Genomic DNA, 25699 nt, shown 5'->3' on the forward strand with positions numbered 1-25699 from the left:
TCATTCTTCTAAACAAACCAAACGCCGAAAAATACGAGGAGAGTGGTTTTTTGGAAAATATTTTTCGCGAAACAGATGGATCCTATGCAGAGGAAATTACGTAAAGCTTCCTCTTGAACCTTCATTTTGTTGTACTCATTGATTCTCCGTTATTTTTTCCGTTAGCCCGTACAATTCACGTGATTTTCATTTCGTTTTTTCCATTTTCTGAAATGAGTTGGACCGATTTACCAGGCGTGCGCCAATTATTGACTTGGCTAATATAAAAAAAATAGAAATTGTGATTTTTCTCTCTCTACCTCTTCCATCGCTTCGCCCGGCCATCCATCGATAATTTAGGTTTGCTGTCTCCACCGACCTCCATCCTCGAGCCCACCGCCCCGCCATGGCCGTCGCACCCAGCTGCAAAAGCTATTGAGTTGTCGCCGGCGGCCATGGTTAGAGCTCCAAATCTAATCGAACTTCCAGATTTGGAGCCACTGCTGCGAGCGACGGCGGTTCCTGATGTGGAAGCTCGCCGACTCCCGTGTCCACCCCTCCAGTCGTGGCGTGCGGGGGTGGACACGAAGGTCGGCGAACTTCCAAATCCAGAGCTTCAGCCGGGCCAAATTTGGAGGCACCAGCCATGGACAAGCAAGGACGACGGAGGGGTGGCTCAACTTGGATACATAACAGTGTCGGCCTGGATGCGACGTTGGCCACTTTGTCAATGGTGACAATCGGTGGAGGCGCAAAAGGTATGTGGTTTGGATAGATTTTTATTTTTTTTAATCCGGTTGCAGATCAATTATATGTGTCAATTTGTAATTTATTTAAAGTGCATAAATTTACATCACGTTAGTAGATGATGTGACGCTCACAAGACATTGATGTTTTTACATGTTTGTCTCACATTACATGCTTGTCTCGCATGACATGGGGCACAACATTTCCACGTAACTCACATTTAACCATATGATCTCTTAGATTAATATTTAAGAGATTTTCTATATCTATCTTGATTTCTTCATAATACGAGGGTCGTGCATATATCTACATTCATTGTGCATATACTTAATTGAATCTAATTGATAGTAATTGATATTGCAATACTAATAATCAATATTGTAGAGTTTATAAATATTTCATATATTCTTCATTATGAAATATACAGAAACTACACAATTCTTTCTTCCGCATATTCTTACCTAATAGCAACCATCATTATGTCTTAAATAGAAATGTGCGAAACAACGGGTGCACTCCCAACAAGGGAGGTTTTGTCATCTTTCGCTAAACTATTAACCTAGTTTAATATGACAGAAGTTTTGAGTATTGCACACTCTCCTGCTGTATTAGTGTAACTCTACTCCATCTCTGTAAATTTACTTCAGTAGTTAACATGGTGCTATGGATTTTACTCCTGCAGACATACTGGTATGCGTGCATGGCAAGAAAAACCTGCTAGTTTGACCGGAAAGCAAAGAGTTCAAGACTTTTCTTAGTCATAGTTCAACACCAGCGCTTAAAGTAATGAGTTGCGTCATTGCTTACGCATATGGGCACTGAATCAATCAATCCAATGAACTTGTAACAGAAAACGAAAAATTCAAAGCCACCTTTGAGTTAATTTACTAGCTTGAGAAAACACAGACGTCTCTCTGTCTCGTACTTAACACCAACACCAGAGATCCTCAAAAGCAGCGTGACCAGAATATCAGAAGTTGTGTAGGCATGGCGGGTCTATTTGACAAGCAGGCGGAGACCTACCTACAAGCCCGGCCGACTTATCCAAGTGAGTGGTACTCGATGCTCGCCGCCCGCACCACTCATCACTCTCTGGCTTGGGATGCTGGCACCGGCAATGGTCAAGCTGCTCTTGGTGTTAGTCTCTCTCTCCCTACGCAATTTTTTGACAAGAATTTGCCGGATCAAATTATGACCGCAATGTGATTCTCCAATGGGAAAATGCAATCCTTCGCTCATCAATTAAAATCTTTCCTGCTTGATTAACCAAAATATGTCGGTGACATGATCCTACCAGGTTGCAGAGCATTACGAGCAAGTCATAGCAACCGACGTTAGTGAAGCTCAACTAAGTTTCGCGATGCCACATCCTCGAGTTCGCTACGTGCACACTCCACAATCCATGTCAGAGGATGAAATTGTGGCCTTGATGGGTGCCGAAAATCGTGTCGATCTGATCACCGTTGCTACCGCAGTGCACTGGTTTGACCTTCCAAAGTTTTACAAGCTGGCCAAGCGCCTTCTACGTAAGCCGGGAGGTATACTAGCCGTTTGGGCATATAACGACATAGTCGTTAATCCCGAATTCAACACTGTAAGTAAGCGCCTCTGGGAAGCTACCATGCAGTTTTGGCACTCGGATGCCAAGCACGTAATTGACGGGTATAGAAATCTTCCCTTTCCTTTTGAGAGCGTGGGCTTAGGCCACGAGGGAGAACCAATGCAACTCGAAATCCGGAAGGAGCTCCTGTTCGAAGGGTACTTGAAGTTTTTAAAATCATCATCACCAATTAACTTAGCCAAGGAACAAGGGGTGGATTTGTTGTCCGAAGAAGTTGTTAAAGAGCTTGAGAGGGCTTGGGGAGGGCCTAATCTGGTCAGAACTGTCACCTACAAGGCTTTCATGCTTGCAGGAACAGTCACAAAATAAGTCGCATTATTAGTTTGCAATATTTGATTTCCTCTATAATAAGTTCGACTTTTCTCCGGCAATGACTCCCAGTTTCTCTTCTTATCTGCATAGCCGCTGAACAGAGCATGAACTTAATGACCGAAGGAAGTTTCAACTAAATACGTTGAATAAATGGTCGGGCTGCAAGGTACTTTTACAGAGACAAACGTATGTTCACATAGTGAGATTTGAGAGAAGAAATTATGGTGCGAGAGAGTAGATTTTCGAGGTATCCATATGTTTACAGCATAAGTAAAGAGTAACGATAGAGAGGACGATTGTCTCGATTTGAATTGTCGATCTGTAGGGGAAAGAATCTCTCCATTGTATTGGAAACCTGCAACATGCATCCATGCCAGAGCATAGATGAGGTACATGTTAGACCATTCTTGTGGACCGCAGTTAGGCTAAAATTAGATTTATTACGAGGAATGCTTCTGGACCAAAGAATAAGGATGAGTTGCTTGTTAGAGCATCAATGAGGAATGTAGGAGACATTTTCTTGCTATTTCAGACATCCCCTCTTCCTTTTCAGCTGCCTACCCTTGCAAAAGCAGCAAGTCGTTTATCCCTATGGAGAAACTAGGCTCTTCACCACGTTGACAAAATCATATGCTCCCAACTACTGAAGCTTTCGAGATGTTCTAGCTCTAGCAAAATTAGGTCAGGATAGAACGTAGCAAACAGAAGCTCAACATTTCTCGTGCAGCCATGAAATCTTGCCAATTTCGAAGAACACAATGAACCATCAGGAAGAATCGAAACACGAGCGAAGGAAAAGCACAAACTATGCTGATCTCGGATTGAAATCAACAGTTCACATGAGCAAGAACAAAGAGTGGTATATATTTTCACAGAACACTCAAGGAAGCTCATTATCCCTAATGCATGCATGGTTGTGGAATCACCAGCCAGATCCGGCGAGGGCGGCCCTCGCCGGCGTCGGGCGAGGTTCGCCCTCGCCTGGGCGAGCGAGGGCGTCCCTCGCCCGACACAGCGAGGTCGACCCTCGCCGGCGTCGGCGAGGGTCGACCTCGCCGGCGTCGGGCGAGGTCCGCCCTCGCTCGGGCGAGCGAGGGCGGCCCTCGCCCGATCCGCGAGGTCGACCCTCGCCGGCGTCGAGCGAGGGCGGCCCTCGCCAGATCCGGCGCGGGAGGCCTCGCCCGACTCGGGCGAGGTCGACCCTCGCCCGACGCCGGCGAGGGTCGACCTCGCCGAGTCGGGCGAGGGCCGCCCTCGCTCGCCAAGGCGAGGCGAACCTCGCCCGACGCCGGCGAGGGTCGCCTCGCCTGGGCGAGCGAGGGCCGCCCTCGCCCGACTCGGCGAGGTCGACCCTCGCCGGCGCCGGCGAGGGTCGACCTCGCCCGAGTCGGGCGAGGGCCGCCCTTGCTCACCCGGGCGAGGGCGAACCTCGCCCGACGCCGGCGAGGGCCGCCCTCGCTCGACGCCGGCGAGGGCCCCCCTCGCCGGATCCGGCGAGGCCGACGCCGGCGAGGCCCCCCCTCGCCGGAAAGGAAAAAAAAAAGAAAAAAAAAAGAAAAAGCAGAAAAGACGAAAATGCCCATGGACTAAATACATTGGGGTAAATGTGTCACAAAAAGCAAAGTTCGGGGTTTTTGGTGTCACAAAAAAAAGTTCGGGGTAAATGTGTCACAGATGGCAAAGTTTGGGGTTTTTGGTGGTTTTTTCCCTTTAAGTATTACATAAACATTCAAAGAAAATGCTACGGTTGTCAGCATTATCGATGCACCTTGTTATGCTGGCATTCCGAGCACATTCTTAAGAGTACAGACTCAAACAATTTTGAGTATGACCTTTCTCGAAGCAGAAATCACAAGTTAAGACGCGAACAATAATCATTCTATTTTCCTATTTTTCTATTTTTTTTGTTCCCGAGAACATGTTTGGAACATAAATCCGTTTGGTAAAATAATTTCATTTTTTTATTTCTGAGACAAATTTTGGCCCATAAATATATTTAGAACAGAAATGAGAACTTAAAATTTTTTACTTTTCTATTTTTGGAACAGAAACAGAAATAACAACTTTATTTTATTGCTCTCCCTTGCCGCCCATCGCCGCCACCCGCCGCTGCTCGCCAGCCGGCCGTCCACCGCCGTCGTCTTTCGCCAGCCGTCTACCGCCACCTGCCGCTAGTTGGCCATCCGCCGCCGCTCGCCGACCCCACACCATCGCCCGCCGCTCGCCGGCCATCCATTGTCACCCGTCGCCACCGCCGCTCGCCGGCCGTCCATCGCCTTTCGCCGGCTGGCCGTCCGCTTTCGCCGCCTTTCGCTGGCCGTCCGCTACCGCTCACTGCCCTCCATCGCCGCTCGCCCGCCGCAAGCTGGCCATCTACCGTCGCCCATGGCCACCACCACTTGCCAGCCATCCGCTGTCGCCCGTCGCCACCGCCGCTCGCCGGCCATTTGTCGTTGCCCGTCACCACCGTCGCTCGCCGGCCGTCCGCCGCCACCGCTCACCTGCCGGCAGGAATAGAAATTTTGCATCATTATCAAACGAATTTCTATTCCGGGAACAAAAATTTTGTGTCGTTATCAAACGCTACCTTTTGCTCAGAAACTGGTTCGGGAAAGAGAAATTGATTTTTTAATTTCTAGCCAGAAATAGGGCAGGAAAAGAGAAATGTTGTCATTCGCGCCTTTAATAAGAGTAATTGGGTTAGACTGAGACATCTCGTACTCTTGCCTACAATAGCAACACAACAACTAATTCTGTCTTTTTGGGGAAGCCAGACTCTCCACCAGAGTCACTAAATCAAATGCCCCCATTGTCCAAAGGAATCAGGTCATCCCCACACTCGGATTCCACGAAATCAACTCATGTTGCCATGTCTCCATAAGAAGCTCGCCTCTCCTTGTGAAGCCGTGAAATCTAGACACTCAATCAAGATCTAAGGTGTGCAGCTTAGTCCAGGACTTAGGTACGCCATATTCCGTCATAACCCAAATGTAACACATATCATTCGATTGATTTCTCGGATCCACTTGACTAATTAGCAATACCAGCGAGCTGTTCGACACTGCCAGATAAGCACGGTTGTACGTGACTCCAACAAAACAGCTCTTTGGCAGTGACATTTTGTCGAAGATCTCATCCACTATGCCAAATGTGATTATCGATCCATAACACCAGCAATGGTCTTCATCAACATCGGTTGAGATCCAACGCAAATTTCCATTGAAACAAACCATCAAGCGGTCACTCAGCTCGCATCCAACATCGAATTCGACCGTTCACCACATATCAGTACTGAGGCTATAAACATCAACTTCAGGTTCTAATCTGCCCAAGTATCCTCCATACTTATCAGGAAATTAAGTAATTCTAACAACCTTGCAGTCATTAGTCCTGTCGTTGTATCCAAATCCTAGAACCATACGAGCAGAGTACATGTCGACAAAATCCGGAGGCGAACTCAGAACCACCTTGTACTTTCTGTGAATAAATTCCAAAAAAATATTGTGTGACTGCGATCTTTAGCATTAGCATCAGCAATACATATCAAACCATTGCACGAACCCACAACACTATAATTTCCCATAGGGTTAATGAATGAAATTTCAATTTCTGACTGAGAAGCTGCAGTAAGAGACTTATCTGGATACAAGGAGCTCATCTGATCAGAGAAAAGTACCAATCCATGAGAAGAACATACCAGTTCGCGACACCGAGAACGGACTGCTTCAAGTGCATGGCCATGAAGTCCGGATCTTCGATCATGCAACGCCATGATTTGGAGACGCATTTGAATCTCACGAGAGGCTTCACTGGCAATCTCTTAAGAATTTCGAGGACTACGTCATGAGGGAGGTTCTTCTTCGGGCACATCGTCAATGGAGCAAGGTGAATTAAGGCAGAAAGATTTGAAACCGAGGTTGATTCTGATCAGATTAAGAGTAATTTTATGAGATCTGAATGTCCTGATCTCCAGGAAGAGGATTAAAGGTTGCTCATCATACTGACTCTTTGTGTTGTCCATCTAGTTCAGTTTTGTAACCCTGGACTTGTTATATATTGGTGTTTAAAGGGAAAGATATCTTAATGTCATAAGAGAATGTACTGATGTTAGAATTTTGGGAAAGCTAATCTATTCATCCATCTGTATCTCGATCCCGTTTGAGGCCCCCTCAAAGGCCACACAGCGACCTCCGTTGGCCATTTCCGAAATGATCACAGCGGTGATTCGCATAATCTTCAACCACGAGAGCCAAGGCAGCGATCTACATTAGCCCTGCGTCCCCCCGACGGCAAATGGAACCCTGTCAATTGCAACCGCCATATTGTCGTATTAATATTAACTTCTGCCATTTGGATTGATTAAGTTCCCCAAATCTAGATAGGCAGGTTGTCAAGTAATGTTCGTGCCAATTTGGAAAGATATCTAGGACTAACATTTTCACCCAATTTGAATGTACTAAACTTGTCATTGATGTTGAAAGATGCCGCAGGGAACTGGACCCGAGATAAAGAACAACTAAAGAGGATGACTGAAAATTTCTTTAAAGAACTATATACCTCAGTGGGACATCGACATTTTGACCCAATTCTTCAGCACTGTTCTTGTAGGGTGAAAAATGAAACTAACCTGAAGCTGCTTGAAGAAGTAACGATGGAAGAGGTTAAACAAGCAACCTTCCAAATTGGATCCTCCAAGGCCCCGGGTCCGGATGGAATGAATGGCCAGTTCTTTCAACACTACTGGGAAGACATAAAACAGGAAGTATTTTCAGAGGTCAGAAACTTCTTCCAAATCGGACTGTTGAACCCCCTACTAAATAGAACGATTATATCCTTGGTTCCAAAAGTCAAAAACCCAGAGAAGCTGGAAGAGTTTAGGCCTATAAGCTTGTGCAATGTCGCCTATAAGATCATCTCAAAAGTGCTAGCCAATAGGCTGAAACCATGGCTCCTGGAGTTAATTGAAGTTGAACAGAGTGCCTTTGTAGGTGGACGGCAAATCCAAGATAACATCTTTGTAGTCCAGGAAGTTTTGCACCAGCTAAGAGTTCGAAGGAGAAAGAAAAAATTCCAGGCGGTCTTAAAACTAGACATGCAAAAGGCATACGATCGGATCGAATGGGACTTTCTGAAGGCCTGTATGTCAAAGATGGGATTCGATGAAAGATGGATAAACCTGATTATGCAATGTGTTACCACGACCTCACTGAGCATCAAGCTGAATGGGGAAACATTGAATTACTTCCAGCCGACCAGAGGAATAAGGCAGGGGGACCCATTATCCCCATACCTATTCATACTCGTTGCAAACTTCCTATCAATACTGATGAAAAAGGCTGTCCAAGATGGCACTATAAAGGGGATCAAATTGAACAGACATTGTCCTGTACTGTCTCATTTACTATTTGCAGATGATTCAATTTTCTTTCTAGAAGGGACGGTACAAGAATGCCAGAACCTTGCTGGCATAATCCACCAGTATTGCTATGCTTCAGGACAAGCAGTGAACCTGAACAAGTCAGGGGTATTTTTCAGCAAAGACAGCCCTAGAGATTTAAGAAGGAACATGGCTAGAGAGCTAAGAGTCCCGGAGATAGACAAAACAGGGAAGTACCTGGGTATCCCATCGGATTGGGGTTCATCCAAAAAGCAAATGTTTGCTTGGATTCTGGCAAGGGTCACTATGAAACTCGAAGGGTGGAAAGAGAACACGATGTCTAAAGCAGGGAAAGAAATCATGTTAAAAACTGTTGTCCAAGCTTTACCTCAATATGCCATGTCAATCTTCAAGATCCCACTCTCAGTTGGTCGGGCCATTGAGCAAAAAATTACAGCCTTCTGGTGGAAGAACCAATCAACAACAAAAGGAGTACATTGGAGGAAGGCCGCAGTGCTAAAACAGAGGAAGGACAGGGGAGGCCTAGGATTTAGGGACCTAATAGCTTTCAACAAAGCCATGCTCGGTAAATAGGCTTGGCTACTAGCTAAAAACCAGACTTCTCTGTCTAGTTAGGTCCTTAAAGGCTTGTATTACCCAACTAAGAGCTTCTGGAAGGCAGAAAAGGGATCCAGACCATCTTGGGGATGGCAGAGCATACTTATAGGGAGAAAGGCTATTGAAGACTCGGTCATGTGGTTAGTTGGTAATGGTCAACAAATCAACATCAGGGAGGATAAATGGCTCAAAAGAGGAATTTTAGGGGGACAGGCTAATGAAGGAGACCCAACTATGGTGTATGAACTGGTGGATCAAGAGGCAAACACCTGGAAAGAACAGACCCTGCGAAGACTATGTCAAGAACAGGGGGTGCGCGAGATCCTTACCATACCAATTAGACCACAGACTAATGAAGATAAACTGATCTGGTCAGGTACGCGGGAAGGAGAGTACACGGTAAAGAGCGGATACAACACCCTACGCACAAAAGAAACAACAGAAGCTCAAACCGCCTCTTCCTCTCATCAACCCCCAACTCAACTTTGGAACAGAATCTGGAAATTAAAAACCCCCCACAAAATCAGACACTTCATCTGGTCTGTTTGTCAAAATGCTCTCCCGACTAAGGAGAATCTATACAAAAGGAAAATGGTACCTGACCCTCTATGCCCAATCTGCCGAGTGCATGTGGAGACCCCGTAACACCTACTTTTGCTCTGTAATTGGACGTGAGAAGTCTGGAAGGCCCCGGTACTGAACATCCAGAACTCTGAATTCCAAATAACAAGAATAGATGAATGGCTGAGATACCATATCCACAGAAGCAACAGCTCACCTGGTGTAGAATTAATCTCGGTAGTCCTCTCGGGAAATCTGGAAAGCTAGAAACAGCTTCGTCTTCAAAAGACACCTCCCGGACTTAAGGCTGGTTGAAAGAGGACATAATTTGCTCGGAGTTTTGCAGTGGAATAATCTCGCCAACGAAAGCCCATCCGGATCGCGAAGACGACGAAGCCTGGATACCCCCAAAAAGGGGCGAAATGAAAATCAATATAGATGCAGCTCACCAACCTGGATCACTCGAAGGTTCAATCGCCTGTGTCTGCCGCGACGCAGACGGAACTCTGGTCGACGGATTTGCAAAGGACGTCTCTACCTCCTCAGCCTAGCAAACCGAATGCCTAGCAATGGTGGAAACCCTCATATTTCTCTCCTCATGCGCGGATGAAAGACTGACTGTCCAGTCAGATTGTCTAAATCTGGTCAACGCATTGAAGACTACACAAGCTCTGCCGTGGGAACAGAGGGCAATTATTGCTGAAGCACGTGAACTGCTGACATTATTTTCACAGTTAGACCTGCAATACTGTAATAGAAACTCAAATAGTGTTGCGGACTGGGTAGCAAAGTCCCACCGGAACAAAACACTCACTGACGACTGGCTGATTTGTCCTCCGCAGGCCCTTAGAGACTTGCTCTGTTTTGAGACTCCCAAAAGGGGTTATGGTTCTACTAGATATCAATGAAAAGCAGTTCATTCTGACCACAAAAAAAAAAAAACTTGTCATTGATGATTGTGTGATTCTGTTAGCTATTATGAATGACATTATTGATTCCACATCAGATATTCATTTTCAAAATTGACAGGTCATTATCAAGTTTCCTAAAGATAAGAATGGTAGACAACTGGGTAATCATATGCAGTTTATTTCCTTTCCGGATCACTGAGTTCGTAGCATGCTTGAATTGGAAAAAGGAGCAAAATTTCACCTTAAATCGCAAGAAATCTTTCATGTAACCAATGTACCAATTGGCGGCGTCGGAAGAGGATCGATCCGAGTGCAGGGCCACGAAATGATGGTCGTAAATCATGGAAAGCCATGATCGGCACATGCACATGAACGTCAATAGCGATTTCACTGGCAATTGCTTCAGGATTTCGACGACAACATCGTGGGGAAGCTTTGCAGATGGGCTCATGGTTAGCTCTCAAGAGTGAACCGGGTGAATTCGAGAAAATTACCATATAAATCCCAAACCTATTGTATGGATGTCAATTCGGTCATAAACTTTTTAATTGCATCAATTTAGTCTTAAATTTTTTTACAATTTGCCAATATGGTTATTCTGGCCAATTTTGGCTGGATATCACTGATATGAATGCCGGTCGTCTTATGTGGCACGACCGATGCTGACGTTAACAATTATTGTAATTTTTAAAGAAAAATTTCTGATTTTTTTATACATTTTTTATATCTTTTCTTTTCTTTTTGGGTGAGGGCGTGTAAGCCCTCACCGGCCGTTGGCAAAGGTCGTTGCCCTCGCTCAAGCCCTCGCTAGCCCTCACCCTCACCCAATTTGGCCAAGGGTGGCCCTTAAAGGGAAAAAAATAAAAATAAATTCAGAAATTTTTTTAAAAATCGTTTACATCAATTATTTATGATCAAAATTAGCCAGAAAGACTACATTGGTAAATCGTCAAAAAATTTAGTATTAAATTGGTATAATTGAATGATTTATGATTGAATTGATCGCCGTACAACAGATATAAGATTGTTTGAACAATTTTCCCAATTAATTCGGCGATAAAAATGTGATTTATGAGTGAGAGTATTGTTCTTCACTCTTTAGCAACTTGATGTTATTGTTCTGGATTAATAACACGAAAAACCATAAACTGGTACACCTGTGACAATTTTATCCCAAACTAATTTTTTACCACGAAAAACCCCAAACTGGTACAGCTGTGACAATTTTACCCTATGTTTGTTTATGTTAAATTTTATTGTCAAATTGCTTTGCTAAACATTATCTATTTATCTATCTATACTAATATAAAGTCAAAAACTTGAATTTGGTGTTGTCTCCCCAAATATTCAACATGTTCTCTTAAGCGAAAATAGAAAAAAGATCAGACCTTGCTACTAACTACATTAACCTGCAAAAACAAGAACTGTTTAGACTCTATTGTAAGATGCATATGGCACGCAGTTTCTGTAGTTTACATAATGTAACGGAACATACAGTAAAGAAGACCTTTTAAGAGCAAAATGTGGCATATAATTAGATGAAATATATTCAAGCTAAGTGAAATAAAATGTGAATAAAACTAAGAGGTAATTTCGGACTTTCAGGTTAGTGATCGCACGAGCACCGTTATTGCCGGCTGAAATGTTTCGTTACAATAGCAACAAACAAAACTCCAAAAGGAATCACGCAAGTTCTTCGATCCAAGAAACGCTCTCAACACTCTCGAGTTGGTGTTCTTCTGCAGTTTTGGCTCTTTCGAAAGCATAGAGATCATCTATGGGTTCCTAAACTCTCCGTCCCTCCCCCCTAGCTGATCTGTACGCTTTTCAAGAGGTTTCTTGATAGTTTTTGAGCATCTGATCATTCTAGGTGTTTCCTCGTCTTCCATTAATCTATGCTCTTGAAATTTCGCTTTGTTCGATCCGAATACTTGAACTGTTTAATTTTTTTTTAATGTTATTGCAGTCCCAGTTCCTACATTTCCAATCACCCTCGTGGTATTAAACTACTAAATTAGCCAAGTTTCTAGCAGATTTTATAATTTCATAGAGAAATGTTCTGCTTTTTTCTTGAGGTTGATCCAACATAATCTCTCTTTCTCCTAATCCTAATCCACAATCATTATAGATTAATGTGCGATTTAACATTTAATTATTTTTATAGTAATTATCGCTCTGCTTGCCACTCTCATCGTGGGCTTTTTCCCCATTCCACTGTACTTCAAGTCTGGCTCCTTGCTGGGCATTTCAGCTTTTGCTGCTAAGGAAAATTTTCTCTCTCGCTACGATATTCATCAAGTTTAATATGAGAAAGAGAAGCTTAAACTCTCTCTTACTGTATTACTGTAACTCTCTTCAATTTTATTTATGAGTTTTATTTCACAGATTAACACGGTCCTTACGGCATATTGGTATTCGTACATGGCAAGAAAATCTTCTTGCTTGACATGAAAGCAGAGTTTTAATTCCACATGGAGCGATGAGACCTTTCTTACTCATGTTCTACTCCAGCGCTCAAAGTCATGAATTGCGTCATTGCTTGGACAAATTGGCGTTGAATCATTCAATCCATTTCTATGAAGAGGAAAGCGCTCCGGTTTCACTTTGCAGGAGGATCGCCGGCAAATTTCATCCCCCTTCCAGTCGCTTCTTCGCTAACGCCTCCTGCCATAGTTGCCGACCACCGATTGCCTCGACCGAAGATCATTCGGCCTTGTAATCAGCCCGTGCCAAGACCAAGTGGCTACAAAACCAAGCCATAGCCGCGGTGAAGGGACGAGCTCATCCCCATCCCTCGCTGACCTCGTCGAGTCTGTGCCCTTCCCGAACTAGGTAACTCCATATTTTAAATAAAATATTTTTATAAGAACAAACGTCATTAACTAAGGACCCGAGTCCGAGCATTATGAACCTGCGCACCCCCTTGTGGACTCGGGCTTGAGGGTTAGGACTAGAGCTTGAGCATTAGGGACTTGAGCACGGCCTTTAAGGAATCGAGTTCAGGTGTCGGAGCATTGGGTACGGGCACCAGGGGTTCGGGCTCAGCCTCGATAGACCTGGGCCCGAGCCCTGGACACCGAGGTCTTGAGCCTATCTGCCGTGACTTAGTCCTGAATGTTGAGACTCGAGAACCAACGTTAGGATTTTCGTGCCCAAACATAAAGTTTCGGATCCGAGTGCCAATAGTTAGTCATACTTTGGAAAACGTTTTCCATTTCTTTTAAAGGAAAAATCATTTTCCTGAATTTAAGCTTTGGTAAGAAAACATTTTCAGTTGACCGGGAAAATATTTTCCGTTAACTCATTCTTCTAAACAAACCAAACGCCGAAAAATACGAGGAGAGTGGTTTTTTGGAAAATATTTTTCGCGAAACAGATGGATCCTATGTAGAGGAAATTACGTAAAGCTTCCTCTTGAACCTTCATTTTGTTGTACTCATTGATTCTCCGTTATTTTTTCCGTTAGCCCGTACAATTCACGTGATTTTCATTTCGTTTTTTTTATTTTCTGAAATGAATTGGACCGATTTACCACGCGTGCGTCAATTATTGGCTTGGATTATATAAAAAAAAATAGAAATTGTGATTTTTCTCTCTCTACCTCTTCCATCGCTTCGCCCGGCCATCCATCGATAATTTAGGTTTGCTATCTCCACCGACCTCCATCCTCGAGCCCACCGCCCCGCCATGGCCGTCGCACCCAGCTGCAAAAGCTATTGAGTTGTCGCCGGCGGCCATGGTTAGAGCTCCAAATCTAATCGAACTTCCAGATTTGGAGCCACTGCTGCGAGCGACGGCGGTTCCTGATGTGGAAGCTCGCCGACTCCCGTGTCCACCCCTCCAGTCGTGGCGTGCGGGGGTGGACACGAAGGTCGGCGAACTTCCAAATCCAGAGCTTCAGCCGGGCCAAATTTGGAGGCACCAGCCATGGACAAGCAAGGACGACGGAGGGGTGGCTCAACTTGGATACATAACAGTGTCGGCCTGGATGCGACGTTGGCCACTTTGTCAATGGTGACAATCGGTGGAGGTGCAAAAGGCATGTGGTTTGGATAGATTTTTATTTTTTTTAATCCGGTTGCAGATCAATTATATGTGTCAATTTGTAATTTGTTTAAAGTGCATAAATTTACATCACGTTAGTAGATGATGTGACGCTCACAAAACACTGGTGTTTTTACATGTTTGTCTCGCATGACACGAGGCACAACATTTCCACGTAACTCACATTTAACCATATGATCCCTTAGATTAATATTTAAGAGATTTTCTATATCTATCTTGATTTCTTCATAATATGAGGGTCGTGCATATATCTACATTCGTTGTGCATATACTTGATTGATTCTAATTGATAGTAATTGATATTGCAATACTAATAGTCAATCTTGTAAAGTTTATAAATATTTCATATATTCTTCATTATGAAATATACAGAAACTACACAATTCTTTCTTCCGCATATTCTTACCTAATAGCAACCATCATTATGTCTTAAATAGAAATGTGCGAAACAACGGGTGCACTCCCAACAAGGGAGGTTTTGTCATCTTTCGCTAAACTATTAACCTAATTTAATATGACAGAAGTTTTGAGTATTGCACACTCTCCTGCCGTATTAGTGTAACTCTACTCCATCTCTGTAAATTTACTTCAGTAGTTAACATGGTGCTATGGATTTTACTCCTGCAGACATACTGGTATGCGTGCATGGCAAGAAAAACCTGCTAGTTTGACCGGAAAGCAAAGAGTTCAAGACTTTTCTTAGTCATAGTTCAACACCAGCGCTTAAAGTAATGAGTTGCGTCATTGCTTACGCATATGGGCACTGAATCAATCAATCCAATGAACTTGTAACAGAAAACGAAAAATTCAAAGCCACCTTTGAGTTAATTTACTAGCTTGAGAAAACACAGACGTCTCTCTGTCTCGTACTTAACACCAACACCAAAGATCCTCAAAAGCAGCGTGACCAGAATATCAGAAGTTGTGTAGGCATGGCGGGTCTATTTGACAAGCAGGCGGAGACCTACCTACAAGCCCGGCCGACTTATCCAAGTGAGTGGTACTCGATGCTCGCCGCCCGCACCACTCATCACTCTCTGGCTTGGGATGTCGGCACCGGCAATGGTCAAGCTGCTCTTGGTGTTAGTCTCTCTCTCCCTACGCAATTTTTTGACAAGAATTTGCCGGATCAAATTATGACCGCAATGTGATTCTCCAATGGGAAAATGCAATCCTTCGCTCATCAATTAAAATCTTTCCTGCTTGATTAACCAAAATATGTCGGTGACATGATTCTACCAGGTTGCAGAGCATTACGAGCAAGTCATAGCAACCGACGTTAGTGAAGCTCAACTAAGTTTCGCGATGCCACATCCTCGAGTTCGCTACGTGCACACTCCACAATCCATGTCAGAGGATGAAATTGTGGCCTTGATGGGTGCCGAAAATCGTGTCGATCTGATCACCGTTGCTACCGCAGTGCACTGGTTTGACCTTCCAAAGTTTTACAAGCTGGCCAAGCGCCTTCTACGTAAGCCGGGAGGTATACTAGCCGTTTGGGCATATAACGACATAGTCGTTAATCCCGAATTCAACACTGCAAGTAAGCGCCTCTGGGAAGCTACCATGCAGTTTTGGCACTCGGATGCCAAGCACGTAATCGACGGGTATAGAAATCTTCCCTTTCCTTTTGAGAGCGTGGGCTTAGGCCACGAGGGAGAACCAATGCAACTCGAAATCCGGAAGGAGCTCCTGTTCGAAGGGTACTTGAAGTTTTTAAAATCATCATCACCAATTAACTTAGCCAAGGAACAAGGGGTGGATTTGTTGTCCGAAGAAGTTGTTAAAGAGCTTGAGAGGGCTTGGGGAGGGCCTAATCTGGTCAGAACTGTCACCTACAAGGCTTTCATGCTTGCAGGAACAGTCACAAAATAAGTCGCATTATTAGTTTGCAATATTTGATTTCCTCTATAATAAGTTCGACTTTTCTCCGGCAATGACTCCCAGTTTCTCTTCTTATCTGCATAGCCGCTGAACAGAGCATGAACTTAATGACCGAAGGAAGTTTCAACTAAATGCGTTGAATAAATGGTCGGGCTGCAAGGTACTTTTACAGAGACAAACGTATGTTCACATAGTGAGATTTGAGAGAAGAAATTATGGTGCGAGAGAGTAGATTTTCGAGGTATCCATATGTTTACAGCATAAGTAAAGAGTAACGATAGAGAGGACGATTGTCTCGATTTGAATTGTCGATCTGTAGGGGAAAGAATCTCTCCATTGTATTGGAAACCTGCAACATGCATCCATGCCAGAGCATAGATGAGGTACATGTTAGACCATTCTTGTGGACCGCAGTTAGGCTAAAATTAGATTTATTACGAGGAATGCTTCTGGACCAAAGAATAAGGATGAGTTGCTTGTTAGAGCATCAATGAGGAATGTAGGAGACATTTTCTTGCTATTTCAGACATCCCCTCTTCCTTTTCAGCTGCCTACCCTTGCAAAAGCAGCAAGTCGTTTATCCCCATGGAGAAACTAGGCTCTTCACCACGTTGACAAAATCATATGCTCCCAACTACTGAAGCTTTCGAGATGTTCTAGCTCTAGCAAAATTAGGTCAGGATAGAACGTAGCAAACAGAAGCTCAACATTTCTCGTGCAGCCATGAAATCTTGCCAATTTCGAAGAACACAATGAACCATCGGGAAGAATCGAAACACGAGCGAAGGAAAAGCACAAACTATGCTGATCTCGGATTGAAATCAACAGTTCACATGAGCAAGAACAAAGAGTGGTATATATTTTCACAGAACACTCAAGGAAGCTCATTATCCCTAATGCATGCATGGTTGTGGAATCACCAGCCATTGATTCTAGAAATTTGAACAGAGAGAAGTTGGAGTATGATCTACTTTTTACTAACTAACATCATCAGGTCAAGATGCTCAAGTGAATCCCCTATAACTGGACAAAAAAGAAGAAGCTGGTTCTTGCATTGGTGGGGGACGTTCATGCGCAAACCAGTGGTTATCGAAAGGGATTGAAATGCTTCTAGTGCCATGGACCAAAAATGTGGAGTATCAACTATGCACATTACTTAAAAGCGCATGATGGAATGCTTTAAATCCTCGACAATGTCATCAAATCTGAATTCAGCGATTAAACCTTGAGTTCTGGTTCACCCAAGCTTCTTCCATAACCATTACCGAACTATATTATCCTAACAACCTCCTAGTCATTTCGCCTTTCACCAAACCCATACCAGAGGACCACACGAACATCCTCCATGTCCAGAAACCAACACAATTTTCACCAGGTTGCAGAGCATTTGAGGCACATAATCACGACTAGCATAAGTGAAACTCAACTAAGTCTCCTCGTGCCATTCACTGAATGCATATCTCCAGATCCATGTCGGACAATGTGATGGGGGGCCTGATGGGGGTACGATTAAATTGTGTCAGGTCTTATCAGAGTTTCTACTACAGTGCATTGGTTTAGATCTTCCAATGTTTGACAAGCTTGTTGAATGCCTTCCCCATCGGCCAGGAGGAATACTAGTTATTCGAGGGTTGTAACGACATTAAAGTGTTCTATAAGTGCTTCATCAAGGCATCTTTGCGGTTTGGCGTGCAAACACCTTGTACATAATCTTTAAACACAGGAGAAGCACTGATTAGAAATGTGTGTCGTCATCAGCATTTGCATCAGCCAAAGTGTAACGTTGGATTTGTTATATGAGGAAGCGATCATAGAACTTAAAAAAGAATTGTTGACAGGGGCCTACTGCGGTCAGATTGGGAAAAGGACACCAAAAGTGCTTACAACTTTTGTACACCGTTCATTTTAGTGCCTACTGCGATCAGATTGACAAACTTTGACAGACGCCATAAAAAAGGGCCAAAGTTTGACCGGAGAAGAAGAGAGATTGAAGAACCATGGCTCAACCACCGCAAAAGAAGACGGAAAAATCGCGGATTTCACGAGCAACATTTCTGGAAAATCCGATTCCCATTTTTTCCAGATTTGTGGATCTTCATACCTTCCCTCATTTATTGTATTTTTGGTTTTTCTGTTTTTGACTTTACCCTTTGAAAAACAGAGGACAGAAAAGAAAGTTCCTAGAAAATCAAGCAAGCCTTCTCAAACTGCAGTGACCAAGCAAATTGTGAACACACAAGCAGGTACGTTGTTCCCATCAATTTCTTGGCTTGACCCGGCTTTCAGAGCCTACTCTAACAAGTTGAGGAGCAATTCGGATGTCACCATGAAACGGGCGTGAGAATACCTTGTGGAGAAGCAGAGTTCAGGGCTCTTTGCTTTGGCCTTTGGCCATAAAGAAGAGTTTTAGTCTGCAAAATCGAGGACGTACAACAAACCGTAAATTTTCAATTTGGCACTAATTTTTTGTATCCCATAGGTCAAAACGACGCCGTTTCTTATGATTTTTGCTTATTGGATTTTCCAGCAAGTCACATCAGTTGATTTATAGTAATTAATGCCACGTTAAAATTTGCCAGCAACATAAATAGGTGATGTCACCAAAGTGACCGTTTATTTACTCAAGATGCACTTGAGTGATTGCTCAAAAGTTTTCATGCTAAAGTGAGTACCGTATATAAGTTATGATGCTTGTAATGTCTTCTTTCCCGATCAGAATAATCACACATGAGGCTTTCGTGCTTGCAGGAACAATGGAGGAGAAATCTGCAGTAGAATATTTAGTTTTCAAGAATTATTTTCTTCAGCAATAAACGATTGGTTTATATCTTTCTACATATGACCCTAAAAACTAGTATATGACAGTCAATACGATCGGAAATGGGTCAATTGGTTGTGTAGAAAGCCACTAAAGAAAGCATGAATTATGATGCTTAATAGAGCTGAATCAAAGCAAAATGCATGTTTTAAGTATTACATAAACATTCAAAGAAAATGCTACGGTTGTCAGCATTATCGATGCACCTTGTTATGCTGGCATTCCGAGCACATTCTTAAGAGTACAGACTCAAACAATTTTGAGTATGACCTTTCTCGAAGCAGAAATCACAAGTTAGGACGCGAACAATAATCATTCTATTTTCCTGTTTTTCTATTTTTTTTGTTCTCGAGAACATGTTTGGAACATAAATCCGTTTGGTAAAATAATTTCATTTTTTTATTTCTGAGACAAATTTTGGCCCAGAAATATATTTAGAACAGAAATGAGAACTTAAAATTTTTTACTTTTCTATTTTTGGAACAGAAAGAGAAATAACAACTCTATTTTATTGCTCTCCCTTGCCGCCCATCGCCGCCACCCGCCGCTGCTCGCCAGCCGACCGTCCACCGCCGTCGTCTTTCGCCAGCCGTCTACCGCCACCTGCCGCTAGTTGGCCATCCGCCGCCGCTCGCCGACCCCACACCATCGCCCGCCGCTCGCCGGCCATCCATTGTCACCCGTCGCCACCGCCGCTCGCCGGCCGTCCATTGCCTTTCGCCGGCCGGCCATCCGCTCCCGCCGCCTTTCGCTGGCCGTCCTCTACCGCTCACTACCCTCCATCGCTGCTCGCTCGCCGCACGCCGGCCATCCGCCATCGCTCGTGGCCACCACCGCTTGCCGGCCATCCGTCGTCGCCCGTCGCCACCGCCGCTCGCCGGCCATCTGTCGTTGCCCGTCACCACCGCTGCTGACCGGCCGTCCGCCGCCACCGCTCACCTGCCGACGGGAATAGAAATTTTGCGTCATTATCAAACGAATTTCTATTCCGAGAACAAAAATTTTGTGTCGTTATCAAACACTACTTTTTGCTCAGAAACTCGTCCGGGAAAGAGAAATTGATTTTTTAATTTCTAGCCAGAAATAGGGCAGAAAAAGAGAAATGTTGTCATTCGCGCCCTTAATAAGAGTAATTGGGTTGTTATCCTTCTTTATTAATTGGTATGAATTAGACTGAGACATCTCGTACTCTTGCCTACAATAGCAACACAACAACTAATTCTGTCTTTATGGGGAAGCCAGACTCTCCACCAGAGTCACTAAATCAAATGCCCCCAATTTCCAAAGGAATCAGGTCATCCCCACACTCAGATTCCACGAAATCAACTCATGTTGCCATGTCTCCATAAGAAGCTCGCCTCTCCTTGTGAAGCCGTGAAATCTAGACACTCCTTCATCAAGATATAAGGTGTGCAGCTTAGTCCAGGACTTAGGTACGCCATATTCCGTCATAACCCAAATGTAACACATATCATTCGATTGATTTCTCGGATCCACTTGATTAATTAGCAGCACTAGGGAGCTGTTCGACACTGCCAGATAAGCACAGTTGTACGTGACTCCAACAAAACAGCTATTTGGCAGTGACATTTTGTCGAAGATCTCATCCACTATGCCAAATGTGATTATCGATCCATAACACCAGCAATGGTCTTCATCGACATCGGTTGAGATCCAATGCAAATTTCCATTGAAACAAACCGTCAAGCGGTCACTCAGCTCGCATCCAACATCGAATTCGACCGTTCGCCACATATCAGTACTGAGGCTATAAACATCAACTTCAGGTTCTAATCTGCCCGAGTATCCTCCATACTTATCAGGAAAATAAGTAATTCTAACAACCTTGCAGTCATTAGTCCTGTCGTTGTATCCAAATCCTAGAACCATACGAGCAGAGTACATGTCGACAAAATCCGGAGGCGAACTCAGAACCACCTTGTACTTTCTGTGAATAAATTCCAAAAAAATATTGTGTGACTGCGATCTTTAGCATTAGCATCAGCAATACATATCAAACCATCGCACGAACCCACAACACTATAATTTCCCATAGGGTTAATGAATGAAATTTCAATTTCTGACTGAGAAGCTGCAGTAAGAGACTTATCTGGATACAAGGAGCTCATCTGATCAGAGAAAAGTACCAATCCATGAGAAGAACATACCAGTTCGCGACATCAAGAACGGACTGCTTCAAGTGCATGGCCATGAAGTCCGGATCTTCGATCATGCAACGCCATGATTTGGAGACGCATTTGAATCTCATGAGAGGCTTCACTGGCAATCTCTTAAGAATTTCGAGGACTACGTCATGAGGGAGGTTCTTCTTCAGGCACATCGTCAATGGAGCAAGGTGGATTAAGGCAGAAAGATTTGAAACCGAGGTTGATTCTGATCAGATTAAGAGTAATTTTATGGGATCTGAATGTTCTGATCTCCAGGAAGAGGATTAAAGGTTGCTCATCATTCTGACTCTTTGTGTTGTCCATCTAGTTCAGTTTTGTAAGCCTGGACTTGTTATATATTGGTAAAGAGAAAGATATCTTAATGTCATAAGAGAATGTACTGATGTTAGAATTTTGGGAAAGCTAATCTATTCATCCGTTTGTATCTCGACCCCATTTGAGGCCCCCTCGACGGCCACACAGCGACCTCCGATGGCCATTTCCGAAATGATCACAGTGGTGATTCGCATAATCTTCAACCACGAGAGCCAAGGCAGCGATCTACATTAGCCCTGCGTCCCCCCGACGGCAAATGGACCCCTGTCAATTACGACCGCCATATTGTCGTATTAATATTAACTTCTGCCATTTGGATTGATTAAGTTCCCCAAATCTAGATAGGCAGGTTGTCAAGTAATGTTCGTGCTAATTTGGAAAGATATCTAGGACTAACATTTTCACCCAATTTGAATGTACTAAACTTGTCATTGATGATTGTGTGATTCTGTTAGCTATTATGAATTACATTATTGATTCCACTTCAGATATTCATTTTCAAAATTGACAGGTCATTATCAAGTTTCCTCAAGATAAGAATGGTAGACAACTGGGTAATCATATGCATTTTATTTCCTTTCCGGATCACTGAGTTCGTAACATGCTTGAATTGGAAAAAGGAGCAAAATTTCACCTTAAATTGCAATAAACCTTTCATGTAACCAATGTACCAATTGGCGGCGTCGGAAGAGGATCGATCCAAGTGCAGGGCCACGAAACGATGGTCGTAAATCATGGAAAGCCATGATCGGCACATGCACACGAACGTCAGTAGCGATTTCACTGGCAATTGCTTCAGGATTTCGACGACAACATCGTGGGGAAGCTTTGCAGATGGGCTCATGGTTAGCTCTCGAGAGTGAATTGGGTGAATTCGGGAAAATTACCATATAAATCCCAAACCTATTGTATGGATGCCAATTCGGTCATTACCTTTTCAATTGTTTCAATTTAGTCCAATTTTTTTTTTTAATTTGCCAATACAATCATTCCAGCCAATTTTGGTTGGAAATCACAAATGTGAACGCCAGTCATTTTACGTGGCACAGCCGACATTGACGTTAACAATTATTGTAATTTTTTAAGAAAAATTTCTGATTTTTTTAAATATTTTTCATATCTTTTCTTTTCTTTTGGGGCGAGGGCGTGTAAGCCCTCAACAGCCGCTGGCAAAGGTCTTTGCCCTCGCTCAAGCCCTCGCTAGCCCTCACCCTCACCAAATTTGGCTGAGGGTGGCCCTTGAAGGAAAAAAATAAAAATAAATTCAGAAATTTTTTAAAAAATCGTTTACGTCAGTTATTTCTGATCAAAATTAGTCAGAAAGATTACGTTGGTAAATCGTCAAAAAATTTAGTATTAAATTGGTACAATTGAATGATTTATGATTGAATTGACCGCCATACAACATATATAAGATTGTTTGAACAATTTTCCCAGTTAATTTGGCGATAAAACATGTGATTTATGAGTGAGAGGATTGTTCTTCACTCTTCAGCAACTTGATGTTATTGTTCTCAGTGAAACTAAGCGCGCCATCGCTTTTTTTCAATTTTGGCATTTCTTTTCTTATTCTTTTACTAAAAGCATTCATCGAAATGTACCCGAATCTTATCTTATTTTATTTTATCTTGTAAAAATATAGTCAAAAGGAAGCCTAACTCGATATGTTTATATGTTATTATATGTCCGGATTTGATAAAATGAAAGTCAATATACTACCGTGAACATGAATAAACAATATCAAATAGAAGTACATGAAGTAGATAACAATTAATTTGAAAAAATCAGTTGATAATAATATTTAAAATGAACGTGAAAAATTAATTGAATAAAAATCATAATATTAAATATGAGTAAATGAAAAATTTTATTTCTCAAATTTTTTTTTATGAAAAGCTTGTTTGCTTGTTTCTATTTCAGATAAATACACTCATTATATGTGACTGAAAGTGTGTGTGTGTGTATAAATTTTTTTTTTTGTTTGAGTTAAACAGGAATTCTTATGACGAGGAAATAGTTTTTGCAAGCTTTGTGGAATTTGAATTCTTAAATTTTAATGCTTGAAAAATGATTTATTGAAGTCCTAAACATTATCTATTTATCTATCTATACTAATATAAAGTCAAAAACTTGAATTTGGTGTTGTCTCCCGAAATATTCAACATGTTCTCTTAAGCGAAAATAGAAAAAAGATCAGACCTTGCTACAAACTACATTAACCTGCAAAAACAAGAACTGTTTAGACTCTATTGTAAGATGCATATGGCACGCAGTTTCTGTAGTTTACATAATGTAACGGAACATACAGTAAAGAAGACCTTTTAAGAGCAAAATGTATAGCATATAATTAGATGAAATATATTCAAGCTAAGTGAAATAAAATGTGAATAAAACTAAGAGGTAATTTCGGACTTTCAGGTTAGTGATCGCACGAGCACCGTTATTACCGGCTGAAATGTTTCGTTACAATAGCAACAAACAAAACTCCAAAAGGAATCACGCAAGTTCTTCGATCCAAGAAACGCTCTCAACACTCTCGAGTTGGTGTTCTTCTGCAGTTTTGGCTCTTTCGAAAGCATAGAGATCATCTATGGGTTCCTAAACTCTCCGTCCCTCCCCCCTAGCTGATCTGTACGCTTTTCAAGAGGTTTCTTGATAGTTTTTGAGCATCTGATCATTCTAGGTGTTTCCTCGTCTTCCATTAATCTATGCTCTTGAAATTTCGCTTTGTTCGATCCGAATACTTGAACTGTTTAATTTTTTTTAATGTTATTGCAGTCCCAGTTCCTACATTTCCAATCACCCTCGTGGTATTAAACTACTAAATTAGCCAAGTTTCTAGCAGATTTTATAATTTCCTAGAGAAATGTTCTGCTTTTTTCTTGAGGTTGATCCAACATAATCTCTCTTTCTCCTAATCCTTATCCACAATCATTATAGATTAATGTGCGATTTAACATTTAATTATTTTTATAGTAATTATCGCTCTGCTTGCCACTCTCATCGTGGGCTTTTTCCCCATTCCACTATACTTCAAGTCTGGCTCCTTGCTGGGCATTTCAGCTTTTGCTGCTAAGGAAAATTTTCTCTCTCGCTACGATATTCATCAAGTTTAATATGAGAAAGAGAAGCTTAAACTCTCTCTTACTGTATTACTGTAACTCTCTTCAATTTTATTTATGAGTTTTATTTCACAGATTAACACGGTCCCTACGGCATATTGGTATTCGTACATGGCAAGAAAATCTTCTAGCTTGACATGAAAGCAGAGTTTTAATTCCACATGGAGCGATGAGACCTTTCTTACTCATGTTCTACTCCAGCGCTCAAAGTCATGAATTGCGTCATCGCTTGGACATATTGGCGTTGAATCATTCAATCCATTTCTATGAACTTGGAAGGTGAGAAAACAAGACGTCTCTGGTAAAAATTTAACTATGCGGAAACGTGGTTTTTATATCCACGATAGTTTTTTATTAGTGATGTGCAAGTGTGTGTGAAAGCAAGATATATTTAGTAAAGGATAGACAAGGGTCAAGATCGAATAGTTTAAGGAATAGTAGGCCATGCGATATAGTTCCTTTAGTTGATAGAAATGGGTAGTACAAGAAGTTGGAGGAGGTGTTGGTGGAGGAGCATAGAATCTGTATTTTAAGCTGATCTCCCTACATTGTTGATACTTGATTTTTTTGGTCCATTTTTTCAAATTTATATAAAAATCACAAAATTAGGATTAAGAACCTTGGCCATGCTTAGGAACCTATTTCTAAATAAAAAAATAATTTTTATTTAATTTTTCCTTAATTTCTTTTAATAAAATTAGGAAGAAAATCAAGAAAAATACCAAATGGAATTAAAAAATTCCACAAAAATAGTCATTAGTCTTATTTTAAATCCAATTTTATCCCTGGAATGTCAATTTTACAAAATTTCAATTAGGGATATGTTTTCCTTAAATTTGGGCAATTTCATATTCTAATTGAACCAAAAATCCAATTAAGCCATTTCTAGTCATTTTTGGGTTATAGTGTCTTCACAACAGTTGATTCTGGGACCTTGAATTGCACATTGGTCAGTCCAATTTCACAATTTGATGAAAATATCAAAAGCCCCAAAATTAATTGAAAATTTAGGGATTTTAAGATCCAAATTGGGGATTTCATTCAATTTGAAATTTTCAATCAAAGCTCATACCTTCCCTAGGGTTAATTGAGCATGGATAATTCAATTCTGACCTCAATTTTTCTAATTAGGTCATTTGGACACTCAATTGAACAAAAACCCAACTGAACCGAATTCAAA

General features: G+C 42.3%; 3 protein-coding genes and 1 long non-coding RNA gene across 10 annotated transcripts in view; 2 read left to right on the forward strand and 2 right to left on the reverse strand.

The window, feature by feature from the left end:
* LOC115682477 (uncharacterized) overlaps nucleotides 1-2713 on the forward strand; it is a 47064-nt gene extending 44351 nt beyond the window's left edge. The window contains exons 1-3 of one of the 2 annotated variants that reach the window (XM_056303147.1): nucleotides 220-737; nucleotides 1409-1863; nucleotides 2024-2713. In XM_056303147.1, coding sequence (XP_056159122.1) covers nucleotides 1714-1863; nucleotides 2024-2656 — 783 coding nt within the window. In that variant the 5' untranslated portion in view covers nucleotides 220-737; nucleotides 1409-1713 and the 3' untranslated portion in view covers nucleotides 2657-2713. Of the gene's footprint in view, nucleotides 1-219; nucleotides 738-1408; nucleotides 1864-2023 lie in introns of those variants that run through there. The other variant, XM_056303146.1, reaches the window with a different exon arrangement.
* A 4454-nt stretch (nucleotides 2714-7167) lies between these two features.
* LOC130135031 (uncharacterized) lies at nucleotides 7168-9426 on the reverse strand. Of its 6 annotated transcripts, none has more exons than XR_008814523.1 (3): nucleotides 8425-9426; nucleotides 8274-8327; nucleotides 7311-7396 (listed from the first exon to the last, which is right to left on the reverse strand). It is a non-coding gene; the product is annotated as an uncharacterized LOC130135031 (long non-coding RNA). The 6 variants fall into 6 exon arrangements; XR_008814522.1 differs by having other exon boundaries at nucleotides 7313-7399; XR_008814526.1 differs by having other exon boundaries at nucleotides 7324-7396; nucleotides 8274-8340.
* A 5356-nt stretch (nucleotides 9427-14782) lies between these two features.
* Nucleotides 14783-16123, forward strand: LOC130134998 (uncharacterized). Its single transcript, XM_056303148.1, has 2 exons — nucleotides 14783-15273; nucleotides 15434-16123. Exons 1-2 carry the CDS (start codon nucleotides 15124-15126, stop codon nucleotides 16064-16066), a joined length of 783 nt encoding a protein of 260 aa, XP_056159123.1. The 5' UTR covers nucleotides 14783-15123; the 3' UTR covers nucleotides 16067-16123.
* A 4060-nt stretch (nucleotides 16124-20183) lies between these two features.
* Nucleotides 20184-21234, reverse strand: LOC115682461 (F-box/kelch-repeat protein At3g23880-like). The gene is made up of 2 exons (XM_030606689.1): nucleotides 21086-21234; nucleotides 20184-20841 (listed from the first exon to the last, which is right to left on the reverse strand). Exons 1-2 carry the CDS (start codon nucleotides 21232-21234, stop codon nucleotides 20184-20186), a joined length of 807 nt encoding a protein of 268 aa, XP_030462549.1.
* Between the last annotated feature and the right edge of the window lie 4465 nt (nucleotides 21235-25699).

This window comes from Syzygium oleosum, unplaced genomic scaffold, assembly GCF_021117445.2.
Source record: "Syzygium oleosum isolate NSW1041296 unplaced genomic scaffold, Sole_v2.1 Sole_v2.26, whole genome shotgun sequence".
In the NCBI taxonomy this organism is placed as follows: Eukaryota; Viridiplantae; Streptophyta; class Magnoliopsida; order Myrtales; family Myrtaceae; genus Syzygium; species Syzygium oleosum.